The sequence below is a fragment of the Agelaius tricolor genome, unplaced genomic scaffold, assembly GCF_023055355.1.
Source record: "Agelaius tricolor isolate 1412-34295 unplaced genomic scaffold, bAgeTri1.0.p SCAF_3, whole genome shotgun sequence".
In the NCBI taxonomy this organism is placed as follows: Eukaryota; Metazoa; Chordata; class Aves; order Passeriformes; family Icteridae; genus Agelaius; species Agelaius tricolor.
The window spans coordinates 10,500,241-10,525,706 of NW_027269263.1; the positions used below are offsets into that span (position 1 = coordinate 10,500,241).

Here is a 25,466-nt window from a genome sequence, read left to right on the forward strand (position 1 = left end):
GAACAATAGACAAAGAATGCAGGCTGAAAGGCTAAAGAGGGGACACAAGACCATGCCAATGTGAACAAATCTGATGGGCACCAAACAGAAAAGCTCATTACAGGATATGTGGGATAGACAGGAAAATGTAAGGCAGCTTCAGGCTGACTGCTCCAACCTGAACACTACCGAGCCATTGTTTTTCTGGGAAGCTGCCTGAGAGAGGTCTGTGTAAGAATCCACTTTCAAACATTCAATTCTGAAGCTCTGTCCTCAGTTTGAAGTTAAGGTTGACACCTGTACTGTTATTTTCTCCCAAAACTGACTCTGATGTACCCTGAAGCAAGTAAAAAGGACAGAGACACATTTGGCTGTCACTGAACTGGACTGCATGCACATAATTATGAAAGTAAGGCTGGGATTACTGAGCATACTACTAACCAAAACATGTGTAATAATGTCTATTAATGGTTAAAATAAACAACCACATTTTATTGTACAGAACTGTTCAGCAGGAGAGACATATTTGTGTTCACTAGTGACATTTAAAGAAAAGGGAGAATATTTTTAATAGACCCTTTCAAAAAACTTCTAAGAGACTTAACAAGTTTCTTGTAGGAGAAAATTTTCAAGACTAGAGAAAATCTGGTAAATCTAAACAATGTACTAATGCATATGCACAGTTCCAGTGAACCCTTAACATTTCTGCTAATCCATGTACTTTTTAAACACATTTGTGCAGTCCTAACAAACTCTGAAGCTTGGATAAGTTTGCACTGTACTCAGAATTTTGGTTTTTGGGATATTTCTGCATGCAAGTCAAAAATGGGAGACAGGAGCAACTATACAGACAAAAAGTTCAGATTCCATTATTTATAAAGGCTGAAAGCATTAAGTTTGTTCGGCTGAAAAAGGGGAAAATGAGTGGGTGTACAATGAGTAGGTTCAAAAGAATCTGCAGCAAAACACATCAATGCATTTTAGAGAAAATATCTACCATCAGTATCCTATATGGTTACTCAGACTGCCTTCCTTATTTTCACGTTGACACACAGTGCCACAAAGTACAGAATAGAATGGAATAAAGTACAGAACAGTACAGAATCTGATTTTCTCTGCCTGATCGTAACTGGCAAAAGAATAATTACTTACTTTTCTCCTGGCATCTGCTTTTTGGAAGCACTCATGCTGAATGAAAGTCACTGCAGCGAGGATCCTGGGGGTGGACTGTGTGTTTTCACTCTTCAGGATGCTCACTGCACGCTCCAGGGTCATCTCCACTTCTGGGCTCCTTAAAAGTACAGACAGAGAGATCTAGTGAAGAAAGACTGCAGGAAAATTACCAGTCTTGTAAAACTAGGATTTTTGTGTTTTTCATGTCACTCTAGCTTTTCTTAGAAATTTTTTTTTCCTTTCCAGTAGCAGAAAATATCATAATGGCTTTAAGAGATACTGACATTCAGGGGGAAGAGAAAGCCATAAATAGAAGTGTGGTTCTGGAGAAAGCAAGTCATGCTTTAAGTTCTAATAACAAAATGGAAATATCAGTAGATGTTGTATCAGTGTTTCCATCCAGTGGATGAATGAAGAATGTGAAAGGAAGGATGAAGAAGTGGATGAGGATCAAAAGAAGGCCATAACCATGCCAGAGTGACTATTACTGGCTGTGAAGATAATTTGATGTTCTCCTCAGTAGTGAGAGGATTGTTTTTTTTATATTTGTCCTTATGCATTTCATCAGTGTCTTAGTTCCCAGACTACATCTATGCAGGATTCAGAACCTCATTTTTCCAAAAAAGGAAATTGTTCTTGTTTGAAATAGATGGGCAAAGCTATTTTTCAGGTGGGAAAAATAAGAATACCACTCATTAAACTGAGTATTGTAGAGATTGGTAGAAAGCCAATGTAGAGAATATTCAAAATATGTGCCACCACCTCCCTTCCAACATGTTTGCTTAAATGATTGATTGTGCTAGACAACCATATAAAAAAATGCAAAGAGAGGTCACCGAACACATATTTTCCCCCAGTAAATGGAACATGAAACAATTAATGGCACAATCAGGTGCATTAGCTCTGGGACAGGTGGTTATGCTCCCCAGACTTTTTATTTACTTTTGGTTTCAAATATGCTGCACCCAGATAAAAAAAAATGGGGAGAGAAAAGTTGACAAGAATATATATTTTTTTTTTTAATTCAGAACATTTTGTAGTAGCAGATGTGCCACCAGCCAGAAAGGGATGAGAGGGCAGTCTGTGACCCACAGCAAAGCAAGCAGTAATTGGCAATTACTTCCTACTGCAGAGATACCAGAATCAGAATGGTTTACTTCATAATCATCTCAGTAAATGAATCTGCAGTTTGACATTTTAACTCAATTGCCTTTTACATTAAAATTAGCACCTGAGAAGTAGATTAACTGGAATTGAAACTTTAAAATTTTTCTTTAAACTAAGCAGAAATATTAAATAATAATTTAAAATGCTCAAGAAAGTGGAATATGGAAAATTAGCCAGATGATATTCCTTCTTTTTACTTTGTAGTGGAACTGAAAAACAGGTTTTTCAAACTTTGGTTTTAGTTATCTGTGTCTTAAATCAGCAAAGCTTTTGAGACCATGTTATAAATCCGCCCATGTGACCAACCATGTCTACCTGTTGGACACAGCAATAATTTTGAGCGTTGTGGCCAAATTCAGTCACCTTCTGTGAGCAGCAGACATCTCTGATGTACTAAATGGTGGCATTTCACTGACCAGCAGCTGAAGAGGAATAGCACCATGGGCTTTCCAAGGTCAAGCACGAGCTTATCCCTCAGGGCACACCAGAGAATTTATGTGGGAACTCAACCTCAGGATGCCAGGGGTGTCCCAGGGGAGTAAAAGTCCACCAGGAGCCACTGCCAGGCTGAGATGGACACATGGACACGCAGACAGTGCATTTCTAGGTGCTGGAGTACAGCTCTGCCCTGAGACTGACAGTAGCTCTGTGGCATTCACATTCTCTGAAAAATCCCTTCGCCCAGGATTTTTCTCTTGGGAAGCTGAGACGCCTCAGAGAAAAGGAAAACAATAATTATTTCATTTGCTTCTCCTGTGTTTTGCTCATGTGGAATGTGTTTGGAGATTGTGTACCCACATGGGGATTGTTTCATTGGATTTCTGGTGTGAGCTGTTTTCACTCTTTGACCAATCAGTGCCAAGCTGTGTCAGGACTCTGGAGACAGTCACAAGTTTTCATTATTTTAGCATTCAGTAAGTATCTTTTCTGTATTCTTTAGTATAGTATAGTATTCTTTAATATAATATGGTGTCGTAAAATACTAAATTACCCTTCTGAGAGCATGGAGTCAGATGCATCATTCCTCCCTGCCACGGGGGTGCCTGCAAACACAATGCAGCTCCCCAGTCACAGTTACCCCTTCATGCAGCAGCCAGAGGATTTCTCTCCTCTTGTGCAGTGCCATACTTGGATTGCTCTCCACTGGACAAAAATAACATTCCCTAACATTTTATCTGGCAGCAGTAAGGGATGCAATACCATCTCTGACCCTCAGTGGTATTCATAAAGCTGCAGCACCCTAACTCTTGGCAAAATAGAATTTGATGCAAAGTTTCCATTCCCACCCTCAAAGTATTACAGGCAAACTTAATTAGCTCTGTGGCTGACTGACACATGAAGAGACATCAAACAAATGGTCAGCCAGGCAGAGGTTGTTCAACAGAACAATGATTTGAAAGATTCTGACTTCAGCTTAATTGCCAAAGTATACCAGTTTCGAGACAAATACATTTTGTGGCAGCTTTCAGCACATTTAGAGGTCAGATTCTGCAAGCAGCCATTTCTCAGACAGCTTCAGGTTGAGCCTCTCTCTTTTCTAAGCTCTTAATCATAAGGATGCTCTTAACTGATTCACTTCACCAGAAGATACAGAGATAGCATCTCTGTACTTTGATTTTTTCTACTTTGCTTTCATAGCATGAGCTAATTCTTTTACAGGAAGTTTGAAAATGCATTTGTGATAGGTTTCAAATGCTGTACACGGATTTAAACTTACACAACTATTTTACATCCTCTTAATTCACCTGGAAAGACTTAAACTGTGGCCTGAATTAAAAAAAAAAAAAAAAGAAGTATAGATTTCTGGAAAAATGAAATCACTCCAAAAACAAGCTTATCTTTTTTCTCCTATTTACATTACTAAGGGAATAACAAGTAAGGTAGCAATATGTCAGATAAATGCAACCTTCAAATAAGAGAATGAGAAATAATAAGAAAACTAGGAGTGTCTACAAATTCTTTGAACTGAGAGAACTTCTGGCAAATGCTGAACCTAAAAACTGGCCCTTAAGGAATTATGACATCACAAAGATTTCCAGCGGATCACAAATCTTCCATTTGAGTTAACATGGTCACATTAAAGCCTCTTGCATAATGATTGAAGACTGATTTTTACATCTGAAGGTCTTAAAATATTTTAGTTGATGTTTGTACAGATAGCCAACCAGACTCCACTGTCTGCACCTGCAAAAGAAAAGCCAAAATTGCTCCTACATGCAATTCAAGATAAAAATTGTTGGTTGTGGCTCAGAAGTGCATTTTAGAATGTGCCAAAAGTTAAGCAGATTATAAAATCAATGGGATTCATGTTTGTAAATTGTCTTACTGAAAAACAAAGTCCTCCCTACCGAAAAACAAAGCCAGATGCCTATTTGCAGTATTACTCCTCCAAAATTTTTAGCTGTTGTGAGCTCTCAGCTGGTTCTTCTGAATTCTTATAAGTCAACATAAGTAATGTCAGATCTCCTAAGTCCTGCATCACTCAGAGATGAAAACTTCTGTTGAGAGCAGAAGTGAGCATAAAATATATGTTTGCAAATATAATCCTAACACACAGCATGTACTTGACAACAAAAAATACCTGATCTGCACATGGCAGTGATATCAGGTGATGCCTTTTCTCACAAAGCAAGAAACTCAGAAAAAGAAGAAAGATAGGTCTTCAGAAAAATGAACGTAAGAGCTACACAATTATGGGAATAAGCCATTTCTTAATAACAGTGTTGTAAATGACACTATGATTAACTTAAACAGAAATTTTAGGACCTTTATTTGAATTCTGAAACAGCAGCAAAAACCAGAATAAATATGCAACCTTCTCCTGTATACCAAGTGGCTTGTTCTGTCCACTGAAATGTAACAGCTCTGGAAACATTCAGAATTATTCTAAAATGAAGATATTCACTCCTGAGAGGAAATTCAGAAATAATAAAATTTCTCTTTTGAAAATGGAAGAGATTTTAAACATTCTGAAATCTTCTCTGGAAAGGAATTTTTGGTGGGGGAAGTAATTTTGGGAAAAAACCAAAAAAACCCTTTCCAGTATTTTAAACAATTTTTATGAAGTCTGGGGGCAGATTGGGGACTTTTTGGCATGGAGCTACTGAGTTTCAAATTAAGATAACTCCCTCAGAGAATGTAGGATCTCATGGTGGTGGGAAGCTGTGGGGTCTTGGGATTCAGAGCAGTTTGCATTTGTTCTAGGAAAGGATGGTGCTACACAGCTAAGAAAAATTTCTGCTCATGTTTTACCTGAAGTTTATAAAAACTAAGAGGTGTCCTTGAAACCATGCAGGATTTTTAACTGGAAATTGTCAATCTGCCAAAAACTGTCCCACTGGTATTTTCCTAACCTGTTCCCGTGAGAACCAGTGCTGATATCGTACGGCTTCTTGTGAGCACAAAATCTGCCAATACAATTTGGTGTATTGTGACTTAGATTGTAAGTTACTCAGTGACTGTTTTATGTCTCCTGATAAAGTTTATAAAAACTGAGAGGTGTCCTTGAAACCATGGAGGATTTTTAACTGGAAATTGTCAATTGCCAAAATGTCCCACTGGTACTTTTCTGACCTGTTCCCATGAGAACCAGTGCTGATATTGTACAGGCTCTTGTGAGCATAAAATTTGCTAATTGTGTATTGTGACTTAGGTTGTAAATTACTCAGTGACTGTTTCATGTCTCCTGATAAAGTTAACTCTTGGCAAAAGTGGGTCCCAAACTTCAGCAGGAGGTGTACACCTTGCACTGTACATACACATACATTTTTTCTCCCCTTTCCTCCGTTGCACTGGATATGGCTTTTTAAAAGCCAATCTACTTTCTGCCTGCTCTGCACTGATATTTCATGCATGATGCTGGCTGCTGAACCAAAGGCTATCAGTTCCCTTTCTAACAAGCACGTTCTTGTCAGCTGTGAGAGGCCAGAGCCAAAGCAGGTCCTGCACTGTGCTTACCCCAGCTGAGATCCATTGAGGGTCGCTTGCTCGCTCTGCAGGAACCCATTCCTCCCTGCTGCGGCCACGGCAGCTGTCACTGGCATCCTCTTCCCATCCATTTCTGCAGTGACACTGCCTATGGAAGCTGGCTGGGAAACCCCCCTCCTGCTCTGGGTGTTTCTGAAGGAGGTTTGGTAGAAGCTGGACCTCACAGAGTGCCTGTTCTGAGACAAGAGGGACGCGGCCGGGGACCTCACTTGTCCCACGGCGCTCTCCGAGGCCAGGTAGTTCTCCTTCTCCAGGAGGTTGCTCATGCTGCGGCTGTTGCCAGGCTGGTGGTGCAGAGGGGCAGCAGGGCTGGGGTAGGCCCCATCGAGGAGAGCATCGCTGGCAGCCCCCAGGCGGGAGCGTCCCCTGAAGGAGCGGCCCCGGTGCACGGAGTCATGGAGGCTGTAGCCGACGATCTCGGAGCGGGCGTACCGCGGCGGCACGGTCCCGCTGCACCTCAGGCCATCTCCTCCGTGCCTCAGGGACAGCCCAGCTGGGATCCCTCCATCGTAGTGAAAATCCTTGGGTATGTAGGCCAACCTGTCTGGGTTTCTCTGGGGTGACACCTCCAGTCTCTTCAGAGGCTGCCTTTGAGCTCTCTCCTCCATCGTCCTGTAGGCAATCCTTGTCCCCCAGCCGTTGGTGTAAGAGGACGGGGAGGCGACCTGCTCCAGGGGGCATGAAACAACAGGAGCCACAGTAAGGTCACTGCATTTGGGATTAGCAGCAGAGAAACCAAACCAAGAGAAACCAAACCAAGAGAAACCAAATCAAAGGCAAAAATTCTACAGTCTGCTCTCAGAATCGCAAAAAAATACATCAACGTTGCCAAAATTGTGCATCAAATGGGATTCTGCCACACTTCTTGGTACCTCCCTCATGGAGGCAGGAAGAAGTACAGTCTAAACATCAGGAGGCAAAGGCTAAGCATCCTGTCTTTTGTCATGAACTCAAACCAGTTGCATAATTAAGCCAGGTAATGAACAGATTGATTATTAATGGAGATTCTTCTGTTGAAACTCCTTGGGGATTAACACCAACATCTGCTACTAAAGCTAAATTCAAGGCTGTCTAATAGACAGAAGAAAATTAATTAATCAGATATAAAAAATTTTATACTGAAGTGTTTTGATATTGGTAATAAGCTTATTAATATAAAGTTATTTAGCACTTGTGTTCATTTGTGGTAGGATCTAGTAAAAAGAGATAGTCCCTTCTCTCATTGTTTAGCCTCTAAAAAAATTAAGGAGACTGTATAACATTCCAAGAAAATTAAAATTACCATTTCACCATCTCAACGACTTCCCTATTTCTACAGTTGCAATTTTAGATTATTCTTCCTATACCTAATGGGGAAAGACTGTATTAGATCATAATCTGGCTTTACAATTTTCTCTTTTCTAAACTAAACAAATCCATGGCCGTCAACCTTTCTCTGTAGAACGTATCTTCAAGATTCTGACTTTTGGGTACCATTTGAGGCCACTTGATTCTTATCCTTTTTTCTTGCATTCTCCATTCAAAACCTTCCCGAACTAAATCAACTTAGGACACTATCTGGCCTTGAAATAGAGGAGTCATAGACCAATTTTTAAAAAATCAGTAAGCATAGGGGCATACAACCATAAAAGAAAGCTCCATATCTCCACATTGTGTTAGTTTAGAAATATTAAAGGCATTTTTTAAGGTAAACTGAGAAGTTTACACAAGCTTTTAATTGAAGAAACAGTGCTTAGCAGATAGATGCCAGACTGAATTCCCTTTATTTCACTGTTGAGGAGATCCTGAGGGTGACAGATGACTCACAAAAGGAGTAAAGGTTATAGAAACTAGCAGGCTCAGGAAAATATCATTGGATATATCTGTTTATTCTACAGAAGTTATCAAGGATATCTTTATCTGTTGTTTGGGGATAATTAACATTTTTTTTGAAGTACTAGAGCTTGTGGCTTTTCCCAGCTTTTACACTTTTTTCTCTTTTCTCCCCACCCCCTGCCTGCTAAACTGTATTATTTTCTTGTGATTCCTATGTCACCTCCAGCTTTCCTCTTGTTGCTGTCTTCTGGAAGGAATGAATTCAGGTCAAATATTATGGACTGCAGGACAGGTGGGAATAGAGGATGGGAGGACAGAGAATGAAATGTGTTTAGGAAAATGCCTCTGTCTCTCCCTGTACAGAGCCAGAGCTGCTCCACTGCCTGGTCAAAAGATGGGCTATTGCTTTTAATGACAAAATGCCATTCTCAAATAGACTAAAATTAGGAAAGAATTGCCCCCTTCATACACAGTTATTTACAAATAAATGTTTCTGTTCTCAAGCCAAAATGCTTTCAGTTTACTAAACTGATCGTGCAGGAGCATTACTATTGAGCTGTGTTAATTTCCCAGTCACTCCTTCAAATAGATCCAAAGCCAATTATGAACTGTGTCAAAAACCCTGCAGAAAACCAATTATTTATCTCAGCGTTCAGGCCATGACCCCAAGAAAACCTGGTCAAAATAACAAGAGACTTTATGATTAGATGGTTTAGAAACACCATTGTATTTCAAGGACTCTACTGCTGGAATTCTTATAATGATAAAATAGGTAACAACAGAAGTATTTAAAATTATAAGGAACCACATTGTGAAAACTAAAGTATTTGTGAAACTAAAGCAATCTGTTTTCCTTTGGTTTTGGATGCTCAATTCTGTTTGCCTGGGCAGCCTGGCCTCTGGCCACCCTGAGGTACAGATGTGCTGACTGAGCTGCTGTCTGGTGGGAGGGATGAAAATCTGACTTGTCACAGCCTTTGCCTCAGTGGAGTGTAAATATGATTTTTCATTTTCTATCCTGATGCCAATTCTCACGAACACAACAGGACTGCAAACAGCCCATCTGTATGATTGGCTTGAATCTGGCTACTGAAGTCATTGGAAGGAAGGGAGAACATTAAGAGATTTCATGGTAAAACCCTCATTTTCTAAAAATCAGGTTTTAAGAAGAAAAAAAAACCAAGCAAACAAACCTCATAACACCACCTAAATGCTATTATTTGTGGCAACAAAACGATTAAACTATGTGTGTGATACTATTTTCATTTCTACTCATTGTCTTCCTTGCCTCACCTGGTTTGCCTGGTAATATGAGAAGCTGTAGGGAGACCTTGGTGCAGAATCATTCTCAGTGATCCCCATGTTGTAGACACGCTCTGGTACACTGGATGCACGGTGCAGGCTGCCTGGAACCAAAAACCAATATTAGTGAGATCTTACCAAAACATGGCATTCTGATAAAGGGTGATACATAATACTGGCAGCAGTCAGCACTGACATTTATGTAAGCTGAAAATTGAACAGGGAAATCGTGGAGGGATATTTGCATTTTCCCAAGGATACAAGCCATTTTTTTTTTCAGTTCCCTATGTACTTTGCTTAAGAGTTATTTTTAGCTTTTAGGAGTCCAGTGACTCCTGCAGCTATGAAAAATGTTTTAGCAAAGCAAGCTGATACTTTAAATATCCCAGATAACAAACTGATTAAGTGCTGAAAAACAGTATCACTGAACTAAGAACACTTATTTTTCACTGTAACCACTGTGAATGTAGATGCAAATATATAAATGCATGGTTTACCCTGGCTGACTATGTACACAAGAGATGAAAATATTGCAGCTGTAGATTGGAGCTGAGAAACACAGGTTGATGTCTGTATCTGTTACTGTGCACGCTAGAGATGCAGATTTCACCACGTACAGTTGTAAACAAACAGCACCCACTGAGAATAGACTCTTTATTTCACAGCTGTCTGCCTCAGCTGCTGCTGTTTCCTCTCCCTCAGGTGCCAATTTAATGACAGAGTATTGGAGCAAATAATGCTTCGCTGATCTCAGTGCTCCATCCAAGCAGCAAAGAGTCTGTGAACAAACTCTGTGGCTCATGGTGCTGTAAAGCTGGGCTGTCCAGTGGCACTTCTAATCTGCACCTGAAAGGTTCACTAATCCTACAAATAATATCAAAGATGCACATCTTATCTGGTTATCTGCTCTCTTTTTTTCCATGACCCAGCTCTGAAAGCAGAGCAGCACATTGTGGTTGTTTCTTCCAGTAAAACCCCAAACAGGCCCACAAAACCTTTGGGCTGTTCCTTTTTTTCACTCTCTTCATTTTCAAAGAGTGAATGCTTCTATTAATGAAACTTTTGAAAGCAACAGATATTAATGAAATAATTATTTATGAGATGCTACTACAAGAATCTGCACATAGGAATGTAGTTAACACGGGTTTAAAGAGCTGAAATAGAAGCTGGAAGCAGGACCTCAAATCAGTCATAAATGGCCCTACTAGGCTGAACAGGTAACAGTGGTCAATAAAGAAGTTAGCTGGCCATCAATTTTCAAAACAGCAAATACTACCTGAGGTACTACAGAGAAGAAATCTAAAGAACCAATCACTGCCTTGCCCAAACTGCTGAAGATCAAATTTGTGTGTCCCACAACACAGTAAAATACAATATAATGGCAGAATGGGATAATTTGAGGCCTAATTCAAACATAACTTGCAATAATTTTACTTGTATAATCATACTTTCCAATTCTCTCATTTTGGCAGATTTAAACATGTATGAGGTGGTTTGTTAGGACACATTCACAGCAACTTTGTGTCATGAGAGTGGAATGGTGAAGCTTGGTCAGGCTCATGATTTGGATTGTAATAATTCCTTCCTGACGTTACAAGGTTACCATAGCCCAAGGGTTACCTGAGCACATGAGAAACAGGCAGGAGTAAATTCTTCTCTTATACTGCAAAAAATTCACAGAAATGTGCACCAACATCCCAGATCTATAGATTTATATGGATGTCTCATTTGTGTCATGTAATTCCCACAGCAATGTACTATTTCAGGTGCCCAGTAAGAGCCCATCTCAGCTAAGTGCTGGCTTTTTAAAGATTCACTTTCTTCATTGCTGCATATTAAAGGACTTTAATACAATAAATCATTAAATATAAATGCCCATAAATTTCTGTTTCTTTACAGTTTGTATTTTTTTCCTGTTTACTGTACTTAGTGAGAAAGTATTCTCAGTTACCTACTTAGGGCACAAAGGCCCTTTCAGCAAGTAATTTTTGCATATTTTAGATAACTCTAAGCTTGTCTTTATTAAAAATAAAACTACAAAAAAGAGAACAAGTGAAAAATAACAAGGCTGTCCATTAACTAGCTGATAAACAACATATCTAATAGTTCCCTCTTAGAAAAACAAAACTCAGTAAATCAAAAATTGTACCATGCAGTTATCTTTCAAGCAGTCCCCTTTTTTTACCCTGTGAAATTATCCATCAGTAAAATTTTTTCTCTTTCACAGACAAACACAGTACTTGTCAACCTATGGAATTTCACTTCGCAGTTGTGTCTTGCTTGCTCTTATCACATCAGTAAATTATTCTATTGGCCTTTTACCTGTAGATTTATTAGGCAGACATAAAAGACATGGTTTTTACTGTGTGCTGGTTAGTTTCTTGTGCCAAAAGTCAGTGTGGTAAAGGAGAAAGTGGGAACTGAAGTGCTGTGCCTTTCCAAGAGTTATGAGATGCAGAATAGGTGACCTGATCAGAGCTTGCCAGCAAGGCTTCCCTCAGTTTATTTTCACTGTACTGCAAAACCCTTACACACCCAGTGCAATGTTTTGTTGTTTGATTTTAAAAAGCCAAGAATTATTATTTTTAAAATTTATATTATGTTCTTATTTTCTGTTAGGACTAGTACTCTCTGACTGTGGTTCTCAGTCTTTCACAAAAACTCTCTCCTCAGGAAATAAGCACATGGTTCAGTTACTCATCCACAGGGGACAAACACTGTTTGAGAGGCCATAGGACACCACACTTGATTTCCAGCAGCCAGTCAGGAAAAAATGGGCTTGCTGCAGGCCCTGCATCATGTCTGTCAACCCATAAGGGTATTTTGGACAACCCAGGCATCTCAGACAGCATCAGACACCCATGTGTGGGCAACTGAGTGGAACTGCTTATCAGCTCCCTCTCTGCTGTCAGTGTGAACTAAAACAGCTGAGGAACACCTTGGATGTGGTCAGTAGAGGAGGCAAACTGAACCCCTCTGCTCTTCTCCACGCCTAAAATAAAAACTGTGCACAAGTCACCTGATTCTGCAACAGTTACAGGAAAATTCTGAGACCAGAAAAAATAATTCCAGTGTCAGGAGGCAGGAGCAGGCTGTACAGATGACAGAGCAGAAATCCCATCTGTCTCCAGAGAGGCTCTTCTCAAGTTTCCTTTGTCCCCCTGGAGGTGACAAGCCCAACACTTCCCAAGGCTTTGGGAATTCCTCCCCAGCAGTCACTGAATCACTGCCTATGGCTGCAGACAGACCACCCTAATGTAAAGTTTGCTTTGCTTTCAGAAACAACCATGACAAGAGGCATCTCTAAGATATCTGGAAGATGAAAAAGACAATTATCTCCACTACGGGGCTGGGTGTATCAAATCCCCCTTAAATCACAGACAGGGGGAACTCTCTGATGCGAGTCTTCATATTTGAATGGATACCATGAAAGCCAAATTTTGGCTTTGAACTTCTCAGTGCAGTCATCAATGTAGCTGTACCTGAACACATCAGTGTAAGAGTACCTGAGGGACTGTCACACCCGCAGAGTGCCCCCCTGCCCAGTGCTCATTGCCCACTCCTGCTCAGGGCACCTGGGTGGTCACCTCCTCCCATCCCTTTTTGTACTTCAGCACTCAGGATGGACTGAGAGGATGGCATTTAATGATGGCATATCAAAACCATCACTGAATCCCTTCATCTCCAGATCAAAGAGCCTTCCTCTTGATTGTGCTCCTTCATCGCTCTGCCAGCACGTGCCTGGTCCCAGAGGAGTGCTTCTAACATTTGGTTAGAAGACATTTACACAAGAAAAAGATTTCTTCTGTCTCAGAAAGCAGAGGAATGTAACAACACCAACAAAAATAGAAAGTCAACCCAGATATTTTTTCTACTTCCTTATCCCAGACAGACAGAAACAGAAACTTACTATGGAACAGTTAACATGCCAGCATTCTGCAAAATAGAAAGCTAAGGATAGAAAAGTGCCCCGAGTCCCTAAAAGCAACTCTAACAAGAAAATACTAGGAATTTTAGAAATTATTAAATGTGAGGAATAAATAAGTCTCTGATTTCCATCGTCTTATATCTGATGCTGTTTATTTGGAAATCACGTAAGATTGAATTCTGCTTTTATTTTTTTGTTTTGTTTTTTAATAAACACGCTGTGCTTATAAAACTTGTTAGAAAAAGAATCAGTCCACAGGCAGCAGTTCATCAGGCCATTTGGTTTTGTGTGATACATTACTCAATTCTGCCCTCATTTTTTACAGTCAGATAAGGCATCCTGATTTACATCCTGATAAGGATGCCTTAAAGAGCCAATCAAAATCCAAAAGGAACAAGAGCAGAGGCAAGTGGACTCATCAACAGAATGAAGTTTAAAAGATTCCTATAATGTACATGAAATAAAATCAGCCTGGGCAACAAAACACCAGTCATTAAAATCTCTGATTCCAAATGCCACTTTTACTTTGATAGGTGGAACTACCTACCATTGTACTGCCATTCCTAAATAGCATCCAGAAATTTGATATGACTGCTTTAGTTGTTCAAAACTTTTAAGTGCAGTGATTTAATTTATAAAGGCTCAACAGTGGGTAAACTGGACAAGCTGCAGCTGCTGTTGAACTGCTTGAAAAGCTATTAACAATGCTTGAGAACATCTTGAAAAGAGCTGAGCACATATGTAACTTCATTCCTTTGGCAGCAGGTGGAATCCTCAAATCTGGAGATTACTGAATTTCTGTTATCAGAAAGAAACACACCTACCAAAAGGGGGGAAAGGGCATGAAACAACAAACAGTATGGGGGTAGGAGGAATAAAAAAAGTTCCTTATAAAAGTAGCGCTGAAGGCTACGCAGACACCTCTAACTTGAAACTCTTGGGAGAAATTATGCTGGCTGACAAATTGCTTCTTGTGGCTTCAAAGTTTCAGTAGAGTATAGTCAGAGTACAGTTGGTAGAAAATGGGTGTGCACTGCTAACACTGGGCAAGACCTTTTCCTACCACTGATTTTTCACACCCAGTGGTTATGTGCTTGGCTAATTTTAGGCATGCATGTGAACCCTGTGGCTCGGTATGCACCAAGTGCCTTGTTGAGCAGAGTCTGAAATACTCCTGCAGACAGGACAGTTATGTCACAGGGGGCTGCTCCTGCTCCCTCTGAACCTGTGTAATCCTCCCTGAAACTGCAAACCATTTAAGAGCCTTGATGAATGTAGCCAGGAAAGGGCTGTAATTCACAGAAAGGGATGATTTTGCATGTAAAAAGGGGCATATTTTTAAAAAGTTCCCTACACATCAGAACTCTAATGTTTCTGAAAGCATGGTCAATTTTTGAGCAAGTCTGTCTAGAAAGCACATTGGGACACACATGCAAGTTTATGTGTATTTTTCAGGAAAGCCAACATGTTAAATACAAGACTGGCTATTATTCACATTATATATATTTAAAATCTAGGCAGATATACATGTATTATACATATGTATAAATTAATGGAATGCATTTCAGTTTTCATTATTTTTTTCTGAGCTTTACAGTGGGACTAAAAATTGTACAGCAACTTGCCCGTAAAAATAAGTTTGAAAGAAGAAAAGTTCATTTTTTTGCATGAACAAGACATGTTACAGACATGCCATTTTCCACCCCTTATCCTGAAATTTAAAAGCTTTGGTGTCTCAGAAATGCAAGGGCATCAAATACTTGACCTTTAGAAAAACAAAGCAAACCAAGATAACTATCCCCCAGATACATCAGGTCTGTTAATGTACTCCAGAGAAGCCAGGATGACTTGAGAGCAGGGGAACTCTGTTTTCATAGTGTTTTATCCATGGTTTAGAGGCATGAGCTCAGGTTCACTACACCGTAACATTTATAAACTACTCTTAAAAAGCTTTTTGCAGGCTCTCTGCTGAGAGGAAAAGAAATTAAGCGACCCTAAAAGTGTTTAGAATCCGTATTTAAATTACAGCAGCCAAGCTAAGGACTTGCATGTTTATTTGCACATTGCACACCCATTTTTTTGATTTGTAAAACTGATTTTTACAAGCAGAATATGCCCATTTTTGCCATGAGTTGTTTTTAAAAATAGAGGCCAGACAAAGAACAAGAAAATATTCGTCTGCCTGACTCTTAAGATAGATGAGTGAAGCATGGTTATAAAGACTTTTGTCTCACAGCTTTTAGCAAATGAAAGGTGACAACTTCTTTAAGGACAGTGGAGCAACAGGGCATGTAGCCTGTGAGTCAGTCATACCTTCCCATTTAAAAACAGAATTAAAGTTCCACGGCATATAAAGTTTTGAGGAATAGTTAAGACTAAACCCCTCGAGTACCTTGCCTTTAGCCTCAGCAGCTGGCAGTCACCCTGTGGGTGCCTGGTGCTGCGATCGGGCTCTGCTTGGGCTAGGTACAAGGTGTGGCCGCGGGTTTCCTGACGGGTTTGGCCTCCTGGCTACAAGATCTGGGAAGGGAGGGATGATTGACGTCAATTTGCAGCACGCATGTCAAAGAGCTGGGTAAATAATGTCTGATAGCGTTATCGTTCTGTGCTCCCCATTCATGCCTTTCCTAGAGTTACTTTTCCAAACTTTTTTTTTTTTTTTTTTTTTTTTTTTTTAAATTTCATGGTTAAACAAGGCAAAACTTTTCCTACGAATCTTCCCATTTTACTTCCCAATCCGGAGCGGTGGGTAAAGCTAAAGGCACTAAAATAAGCACGTGAAGCGGCTGTTGGATTAGGAGAATTTCAGCACAGAATTTCAACTCGGTTCCCGTCTCGGGCAGCGGAGAGCCTGGAGCGGCCCCGGCACACATCGAGTACGGCGGAGGCTGGGAGGGAGAAACTCCTGCGGTGGGAAAAGAGTAAAAGCAGAGGCGACAGAGCCACGATTTTGATTTCCTGCCGGAGCAATCCGCACGCCCCAGGGCCGGGCAGCCACGGGGCCAGCCGGGTCCCATCCCGGAGCCGTGTCCCGGATCCCTCCCGTCCCGGGCGGGCACTCACCATTGTACAGCGAGCCCCGGCTCTTCCTGGCCAGCGTCTGCTGGACCTGCCGCTGGATCCGCAGCGCTTTCTCCTCCCCGGCGCGATCTCCCGACAGCTTCAGCCGCTCCTCGGAGGGCAGCGCCAGGCTGGAGCTGTCCAGCTCGCCCAGGATCTGCTGGCCCAGCACGGTGCGGATGTAGCCCTGCTCGGGCCCTGCTCGGGCCATGGGCTCGGCTCCGCTCGGCTCCGCGGACCTGTTGCGCCTCCGCCGCTTCCCCAGCGCCGGGGCCGAGCCGCGCCCCGCCCGCCGCACAGGTGCCAGGCACGGCCCCCTGCCCGCCCCGCCCCGGCCCGCGGGGACCGGTTCTGCCCTGCCCCGCTCGGCCCCGCGCCGCTATTCCGCTCCCCTGACCTGCCCACGGGGGAAAGGGTCCGGCGGGGCTGCCCGGCACGGCACAGCCCAGCACAGCCCAGCACAGCCCAGCCCAGCCCGGCAGAGCCCAGCCCAGGCCGGCACAGCGCTCCCCGGCACAGCCCAGCCCGGCACAGCCCAGCCCAGCCCAGCCCGGCCGCAGCCCAGCCCCGCCCGGCACAGCCCAGCCCAGCCCAGGCCGGCACAGCGCTCCCCGGCACAGCCCAGGCCGGCACAGCCCAGGCCGGCACAGCGCTCCCTGTCACAGCCCAGCCCAGCCCAGGCCGGCACAGCGCTCCCTGTCACAGCCCAGCCCAGCCCAGGCCGGCACAGCGCTCCCTGTCACAGCCCAGCCCAGCCCAGCCCGGCACAGCGCTCCCTGTCACAGCCCAGCCCGGCCTTCGCCAGCGGGGAGCGGCCGCCGCCTCCGGGAAGCGCCGCCTGTCCCCGTCCTCCCGCCGGGGCAGTCCCGGAGCGGCTGGGGCCGCGATCGTGCGTGTTTGTGTGAGTGTGTGTGAGTGTGTGTTTGTGTGTGTGAGTGTGTGTTTGGGTGTGTGTGAGTGTGTGAGTTGTGTTTGTGTGTGTTTGTGTGTGTGTGAGTGTTTGTGTGTGTGTGAGTGTGTGTGTGTGTGTGAGTGTGTGAGCTGTGTGAGTGTGTGTGAGTGTGTGTTTGGGTGTGTGAGTGTGTGTTTGGGTGTGTGTGAGTGTGTGAGCTGTGTTTGTGTGTGTTTGTGTGTGTGTGTGTGAGTGTGTGTTTCTGTGTGTGTTTGAGTGTTTCTATTTGTGTGTTTGCGTATGTGTGTGAGTGTTTGTGTGAATTTGTGTTTGTGTGTGTGTTTCTGTGTGTGTGTTTGAGTGTTGCTGTTTGTGTGTGTGTTTGTGTGAGTGTGTGAATATGCGTGTGTGTGTGTTTGTATTTGTGTGTGTGTTTGTATTTGTGTGTGTGTTTGTGTGTGAGTGTGTGTTTCTGTGTGTGTGTGTGAGTTTCTATTTGTGTGTGTGCTTGCATTTGCGTACGGGTGTGTGAGTGTGTGTGTGAGTGTTTGTGTGAATTTGTGTTTGTGTGTGTGTGTTTGCGTGTGTGTGTTTCTGTTTGTGTGTGCGTTTCTGTTTGTGTGTTTGTGTGAGCGTGTGTTTGTGTGTGAGTTTGTGTTTGTGTGTGTGTTTGTGTGTGTGTTTGTGTTTGCATGCTTGTGTTTGTGTTTCTGTTTTTGTGTGTCTTTGTGTCGCACCCGCCGGGACTCCAGGTTCCCGTGGCACATGCACCCCCTGTGAACAAACGCACGGACCCATTTTAAACACATAAATATCCGCTGTCCTCGCGTGCTGTCCCTCACAGATGCTTTGCATCACGGTATATATGAGGGAATTCTGTGTTCTTGTGCCTTTACACATTGTGTACCTAAGTTTCAGCCTGGAAGTAGAAGATGCTGTATGCGCGGTGCTCCGTGCTGTGCAGACCAAACTTTCAGGCGGGCTGCTGGTTTGGGAGGTTTTCCTGCTGTCTGGGTTTTTTCCAGGCTGCCCTAAGGGATTGCAGAGAGGTGAGTTACAGCCGCCTTCTCTCCGTTTGGTTGTAAAGAGGCGATGAGGGAATTGCTCAATTAAAGCTCGGAAAAACCCCGGCTGGCTCTGCCCCTGCTGTCGTGAGCGAGCGGGGGTTTGTCCCCCTGAAGTACTGCTGGGGGAAGGCTGAAATTCTCACACCATCTCAGGACATAGCTTGGGTTTATGTTCAAACACTCTACCCAACGGTGGGTTCAAAGGAGGAGGAACAAGGGAAGGTACAGTGCTTTGGGGAAAGGAAAATTCGGGTTTTAGAAAAAGAACTGGGCGATCCAGAGTTACACAATTAAAAAAACTCCCAAATTCCACCAGACTAGATGTAGGTATAACTAATGTGGCTTTTAACTTCATATATTGCTATTTCAGAGACAAGGGACTCAAAATGAGCTGTTGAAGCTTTTTTTTAAGCCAAATTTCAGACAGCAGGGGGGGTACACATGGCTGGGGAGGAGCTGGGGTGATCTTTAACTTAGGGTTCACTGCAACATAAGAAACTGGGAACCTTCTCACAAAAATCATGATGGGGAGGAAGAACTGGCTCTGCACTTCTGAGTCCAGAATCCTTTTACCCCTGATTTTTACTCTTTGTCTCTCTTCTGTTTTTTCATTAAAAGGAGGAGGAGGCTCTGGCCCTTCTCTGAATTAAAGTCACTCCCCTTTGTTCTAATGTGGCACCCACAGGAGAGGTCCTGCTAGTGATACATGAGAATAGTTTCACTGGCTGAGGGAAAATAAATGAGTGACACACTCCTTTCCTTATAAACGGGGGAAAATTATATATTGGAGCAGAAAGGTTGGAGATGGTGGGGTGGAGGGGGGAACCAGCTGGGAAAGAGGAGCAGGAATTTGTGGAGAGGGGGAAATTGGAGGTATGTGGCAGAATGACAGATAACAGTGGTTTCTCAGGCATACAGCTCTTTTTGTTGTGCAGTAGGACAGGACTAACTTGCACCCTGACCTGTTAATAAAGCTGTGTTCATGTCATCAGTCAATCATACACTCCTGATGAATATGGGCAGAATTGGGATGGACAGGAAATAATTGTAACAGAAAAGTGCCAGGGTGGAAAAAAGAAAGAATGGAGAGGATAGGGCAGGAAAAACAACGGGGAAGACACATCACAGCTAGAAAGGAATGTAAACTATGTCAGAAGCTATGTTAGACCCTTTTGCTGACATGCAGACAGTCACAAAAGCATTTCCAGTAAACAATAGATACTTCATTCTCAGGCAGTATGAGTGAGGAGATTAGAAATAGTCTAAAAAATGTGAAACATTTCCTCCCCTCCTCCTTTTCCCTGCCCTCTTCTCCATTCCCGAACTCCAGCACAAACACGAATTCTAGATAGTTTTTATAGTCAAAACAAATTTGCTTTAGCACAAACTAATGCACCTGAAATGGATTTAATATTTAGAAAAAACTTGCAGAGGGTGCCCTCAGATGCTGCTGACACCACAGAGAGGTTTACAAGCTCTTGGCACCGTGGCATCACCTCTGTTGAATTGTTATTAACTTTATTTAGCAAGTATGTGCATTTATTTGTGCTTGTGAGATCTGTGGCAAAAGAAATAGCAGTTTGCTCTAGGCTTTAAAATCTTTAATTATATTTCTGAGATAGATTTCTCTCCTTGTAACTAGGAGTGCTGACTGGAAAGTTGGGGGCAGGGAGAGAGAGGAGAAAGAAAGAATTTTGCCTGCACAGCAATTCAGAAAATGCTTAGCCAAGATCTGAAATAGAAATGAATTAAAGTTTTTTCTTAGCTGAAGGAAATAAACAAATATCCTTGAAGCGGATTCATTTTGGATTAATATCCCATCTCAACTGAATTAAAAATAAAAGCCCCAAGTCTTTTGAGAGTGAAATACTTTAGCAGTGTCATCTGCAGGCAGAAAACAACATAGCTGGGACTATCCCTAAAAGATTGCAACTTGTGATACATGTTTGCTCATTAGATTTTTGAAAAAGAGAGTTTATTGCAATGCAAGTGCTGATTGAGGGATGTGAAACACCATATAAAACATTTGCTTTCAGCCCAGTGTCTGATGCAGTCAAGCAGATTAGGAAACCTAGTTTTTTTTTTATAAGACATATTTCTTATTCTTACCAGATGTTCTTGGCCTAAACCAAAAACATCTCTCCATCAGAAGTTTCCCACAAGTGATATTTATATGAAAGTTGTGGTGATTTGTGCTTTCACTCTTTTTTTCCTTCCCAATCCCCCCCCCTCTCTCTGTTAGAACTTATGGAAGCAGCCAGGTTTGTGCCCTGGAAACAGCTGATTTTCAGCTGCAGGAAAAATGGGTGTGTGTATGAACACTGATGTGCCCATTTAAATGTGAAACAGCATCTTAAATACACCCAGGAATAATGTGTAGGACCGCAGAGAAAACAGATTGCCATTCACTCAAGGTTTGCTTTTACCCCCGTTTTCAATTTGGATCCCGTGGCTGAAGGTGTTGTATCAAAGTGTTAAAAACGAGAGCAGGCTCCCGGTACTAAAGTGATTTCAGTGTTTATTGTAAGAGAAAGAAAGGCCTAAAGCAAGGGGCCCGGGCTGAGCAGGAGCGCTCCTGCTGAGGATGCTGCATCGCTGGCGCTGGGGCTGCTCAGCAGCGATGGCCCCGGTGGAGCAGCTCACATTCAGTGGGCCAGAAGCCCCTTTCTATCCTGGTTTTTGTCCCTTTGGATTGGTTTCTTTTTGGATCCTTAATTTGCACGAAGGTTTAAGGCACTGGATTGGCCCATTACAGCTCTGTCCAGGCTGGCTCGGGGAGTGCTGCACTTTACTGAGGTGTGTTATGGTACATTGAGCACTGTATTTCTTATAACTATCCTTTAAACCCCTTTTACAATATAACAACCAAACTAACTTGTTTAACAATTATCAAATATTTTACAGCAGTTTCTAACCCATTTTTAACATAAGTACCGGCTAGTCAGGAAGAGCAGGATTTTTTTCCCCTACCCGTGTCCTCTTCCCTCTGGTTGGATTTGGTGATCCCGCCGAGGGAAAGGGAAGGGACCCGCTCCTCCCGGCCGGGAGAAGCGCTCGGAGGAGCGAGAGGCCACAGTGCCACCGCGTGTCCCCTCGCTGGAACGGCACGGCCGAGCCCGCCCGGCAGAGAGCGCTTGGAAAGAGTTAACTGCGTGCTTTAAAACCGCATTTTCTTTGGATCTTCTTCCAGTAACTTTTTTTTTTTTTTTTTTTTTTTTTTTTTTTTCACTCTAGCATCGTTTTTGGAAACAAAAAAGAAGAATATGATCTATTTGGTCCTGTAGGATAATTTGAAGTAAATATATATATATATTTCTTTTTTCTGAGACGCCTAGAGGAAAAATGCTATTTTTACATTGGTAAAATGAGTGTGATAGGGGTTCTCTGCCTGTAAGAGATATTGCAATAATTGAAAGAGATATTGCAAGAAATCACAGCCCATTTATTGCAATGAGATTTTGCAATAAATGGGCTGTGATTGAGGCTGTTATAGATGGATGATGAGATGATTGGCTCTCACAATTAAAAGATCACTATTGTGTGAATATTAAGAAAAGCTTTAGTGCTGTACAGTTATGTTATTGCAGTTTAGATGTCCTCTGTTCTCCCCACAGTTCCTTTCCCCCCTGTACTGTTGCCATCAGACAGCCTGGGCTGTCTAGGACAGGTACAAAGAGGCTGCACAGGTGTCCCTGGCATGGGGCAGTGGGGAATGGAAAAGCTTGGGGGTGCTTAGGGGGGCAGCATGGCAACACCTGACCTCCAATCCAGTTACAAGCAAGCATCTCCACTGATAAATGGCAAAGAGGAGCTGACTGACAGACTCTGGGAGGGGCCAGGGCTGGCTGATGCAGCCCCCAGGGGTGTAAAAGACTGAGCATCCATCTTGAAGGTGAACTGGCCATGTGGTGTCTGTGAGGGGCAGGTCCCAGTGCTGCAACTTTTTCCTTATGTAGTCCTTTGTTGTATTTTTGTTAAGGTTTAATAAACCTTTTTAAATTTTCAAAGTGAGCAGTTGTCTCTCACAAGGCTCTCTGCCTGACCTAGACAGAGTTCAAAGGAGCAGCAAATTGCCTGAGGAAAGGGAAAGCACAGTCACACACACATTATGAAAATTATTCTCACTGAGACGTCACACACCTTCTCTCAGTTCCATGAGGTGGGTGTGGAACTGCTGGCTTTGAAATTCCAGGCCATAGCCCAGAGCTGACTAAGTGACTTGAGCAATACCAAAACTGCTGCATGGCCATGAGCTTTGCTTTATGTCTCAGGAGAGCCAAGGACTGCAGATAACAGTGGCTCCTCAGGCTTCTCTTTTTTATTGTGCAGTAGGACAGGACTTGCCTGCATCCTGCCCTCTTTAACAAAGTTCATTTCATCACTCAGGCCTCGATTTGTTTCTCCCTGCAGCTGGGGGTGTTGGTGTCTATCCCACCTGGAGCAGGGAGGCAGGTGTAGCCCCCAGGTAAAACCTCTGCCTGAGCCACAGTCTGAGGAGCAGCTTTGTGTGGTGTCACTGCTACAGAGTGACAGATCTGATGGCAATGGGGTGGTTGGTGCTGCCAGAGATCTGCTGGAGAGCTTTGCTGGGCTGCTTTCAGCCAAGGGATGTTTTTGAAGGCTGTGCCCAGCACAAGTTGTGGGGTTAGATTGCAGTCTCCAAGAGAAAGGGTGACTGCCCTCGTGTACAGTGACATCTGTCCTCTGTGATGCTGTAAAAGGGTTTTGTCACAGTGAAGGAGGCAACAGGAACAGAGGGAGCTGAGACAAAGTTTTTAACATGCCTGACTGTGAATAATCCCTGTGGAGCTTCCCCAGATAGATGGGGAATGTTTTAGTTGATAGTAGGCTCCTCTGCACTGTGGGTAGGGGACAGTCTGGCTGCACAGCCCCATTGGGAAGATATTTTCCAGAGATTAAGAATGGAGGAGACAGCATTAATCTAAATTTTGTCTCCCAGCTGATCCTTTCTGTGTGGCAGGACCACCTGCATGCTGTGGTCTGGAGGTGGGGTGTCACAGACATCTTTTATGAAAAATCCTTTCCTTAGGATTTTTCTTCCTGAGAAGCTGAGAGGCCTCAGGAACAAAATGTAAACATTGGTTATCTGCTGCTGTGGAATGCAACAGGTGCATCTGGGATTGGTCCATGTTGGTTGTTTCTGGTTAATGGCCAATCACAGCCCAGCTGGCTCGGACAGAGAGTCCAAGACACAAGCCTTTGTTATCATTCCTTCCTATTCTATTCTTAGCTAGCTTTCTGAGGAAATCCTTTCTTCTATTCTTTTAGCATAGTTTTAATGTAATATATATCATAAAATAATAAATCAAGCCTTCTCAAACATGGAGTCAGATCCTCAACTCTTCCCTCAACCTGAGGCCCCTGGGAACACAGTCACAGTGGGGTGCTCAGCAAGTTCTGGGGGAAGGTGGCAAAGCCCCTTCTGTCCCAGCCAGTCAATATCTTGTGGGTAACTCCCCTGGCTGTGCTCTTCTTGCCCAGTTTATCACAGCAGGCTCAAGGCTTGCTGGCAAAGCAGACAAAACTGAGCAGCAGGGAAATACGGGCAAAGCTGGTAATGGTGCATTTAAGCATCAATAAAGTAACAGCATGGCCCTGTCCGTGTGTTGGACTGTTGTCCTGCTGACTCAGGCAATTGCCTGTGCCTAAGACTTGTTCTCTTGTCCTCATTTCTTTCCTTTCCAAATCCCTGTGCTCTGTTTCATCCCATCATTTTGAGACTTTCACTTTAACAATCAAGTGTAATATTTAAAAGAATGTGTTTTCTTTTTTCATTCTCCTTTTTCTGCCTCAGAGATGCACATAAGCAGTTTTTGGAACAAAGCTTATGCCCTGCATCTGTCAGTCCTTGAGTCATCTGGGAGCTGGGCAGACAGCCAGGAAAGATGTGGGAAGACACATTCAAATGGTGCTATCAGATCCTGTGCTATAAAGAGCAGCAATCCTGACTGTCTGCAGGGCTTGGAATGAAAGGGATGGAGTGGGGCTAATTCCAGGAAGCTGCAATCACTGCTTTGGGTAGCACTCTTATTCTGTTGTCTCAGGTGGGGATACTTTGCCAGGCATTAGCATTTTGGTAAAAGAATGTGCTGCATATGTAGGTGGAGGTATAAATATTCTGAAAGCGAGGATACTGGGGTTTATTTGTGTTTATTTGAGCTGTTATTGAATGCAGTAGCACCTAGAGGCTCTGAATTTTATCAAGGCCCTCTTTCACTGGGTGCTGCATGTGTGAGTGTTTTGGCTTCACCTTGTGCTACAAGGAAACAATACCATCCAAATGGCTGGTGTCTCATCTTTATATACAAGGCAGGGATGGAGAAATTAAATGTTTTTCCTCAAGAAGTGTGGTATCTCAGAGACTGAAAACCATCTCTTATTTTTTGGCTCCTAATTTTGAAATGTATGAGATGGGGTTATTGAGGAAAGTATTAGAGTAACATTTTAAAACACTTTTATTTCCCTAGTGTTAGTAAAAGAGTTTCCATTTGCCATATTTCCTCCATCAAAAAGATCATAAAACTTTGAGATAAAACTACATTTTAAAAAAAAATAAGAACTATCAACAGCTGTCCTCCCGGCAAAATGAAAATTTGTATTTTCGTTAAAATATCCTAATTTATTTTCCTTTTATATTTAGCAAAGTTGTAGAAATAAATGCTAAGGGGGCTTGAGGAGTATATCTGCTAATTTTCTGCTGTAAAACAGGATTAACTGTATCTAAAATAACAGATATCTTCCTAATCTGCTTTTAATATATTTAATGCGTGATGGGAGACTATTTCTGTATCATTCTGTTGATCCACGACCTGAGGATGCACACATGAAAGATTTGTTATAAAAGACACTCATCTGCATAATACCAGGTAATGCATCCATCCTCCCCACTCACCACCAGAGAATGACAGGATGCACTACAACTTACAGGAGGTGAAGCTGGAAGGGCACTGAAGTGCACATGCCTGTTCATTGTGGAATTCCTAACTGCACAAAGCAGGCACAAAGCTGCCTGGCCTCTGTTCCTGGGGAAGGAAAACCTCAGTTAGGCTCCAGCTTGCCAGAAGACTTTATAAGC

The 25,466-nt window shown here is 42.9% G+C and overlaps 1 protein-coding gene across 1 annotated transcript in view; it reads right to left on the bottom strand.

The window, feature by feature from the left end:
• Positions 1–17,162, bottom strand: part of PKP2 (plakophilin 2) — a 40,901-nt gene extending 23,739 nt beyond the window's left edge. Inside the window, exons 1-4 of the mRNA XM_071422447.1 lie at positions 16,415–17,162; positions 9,415–9,527; positions 6,277–6,971; positions 1,132–1,270 (exon numbers count right to left, since the gene is read on the bottom strand). Coding sequence (XP_071278548.1) covers positions 1,132–1,270; positions 6,277–6,971; positions 9,415–9,527; positions 16,415–16,622 — 1,155 coding nt within the window. The 5' untranslated portion in view covers positions 16,623–17,162. The remainder of the gene's footprint in view (positions 1–1,131; positions 1,271–6,276; positions 6,972–9,414; positions 9,528–16,414) is intronic.
• Positions 17,163–25,466: the final 8,304 nt, after the last annotated feature.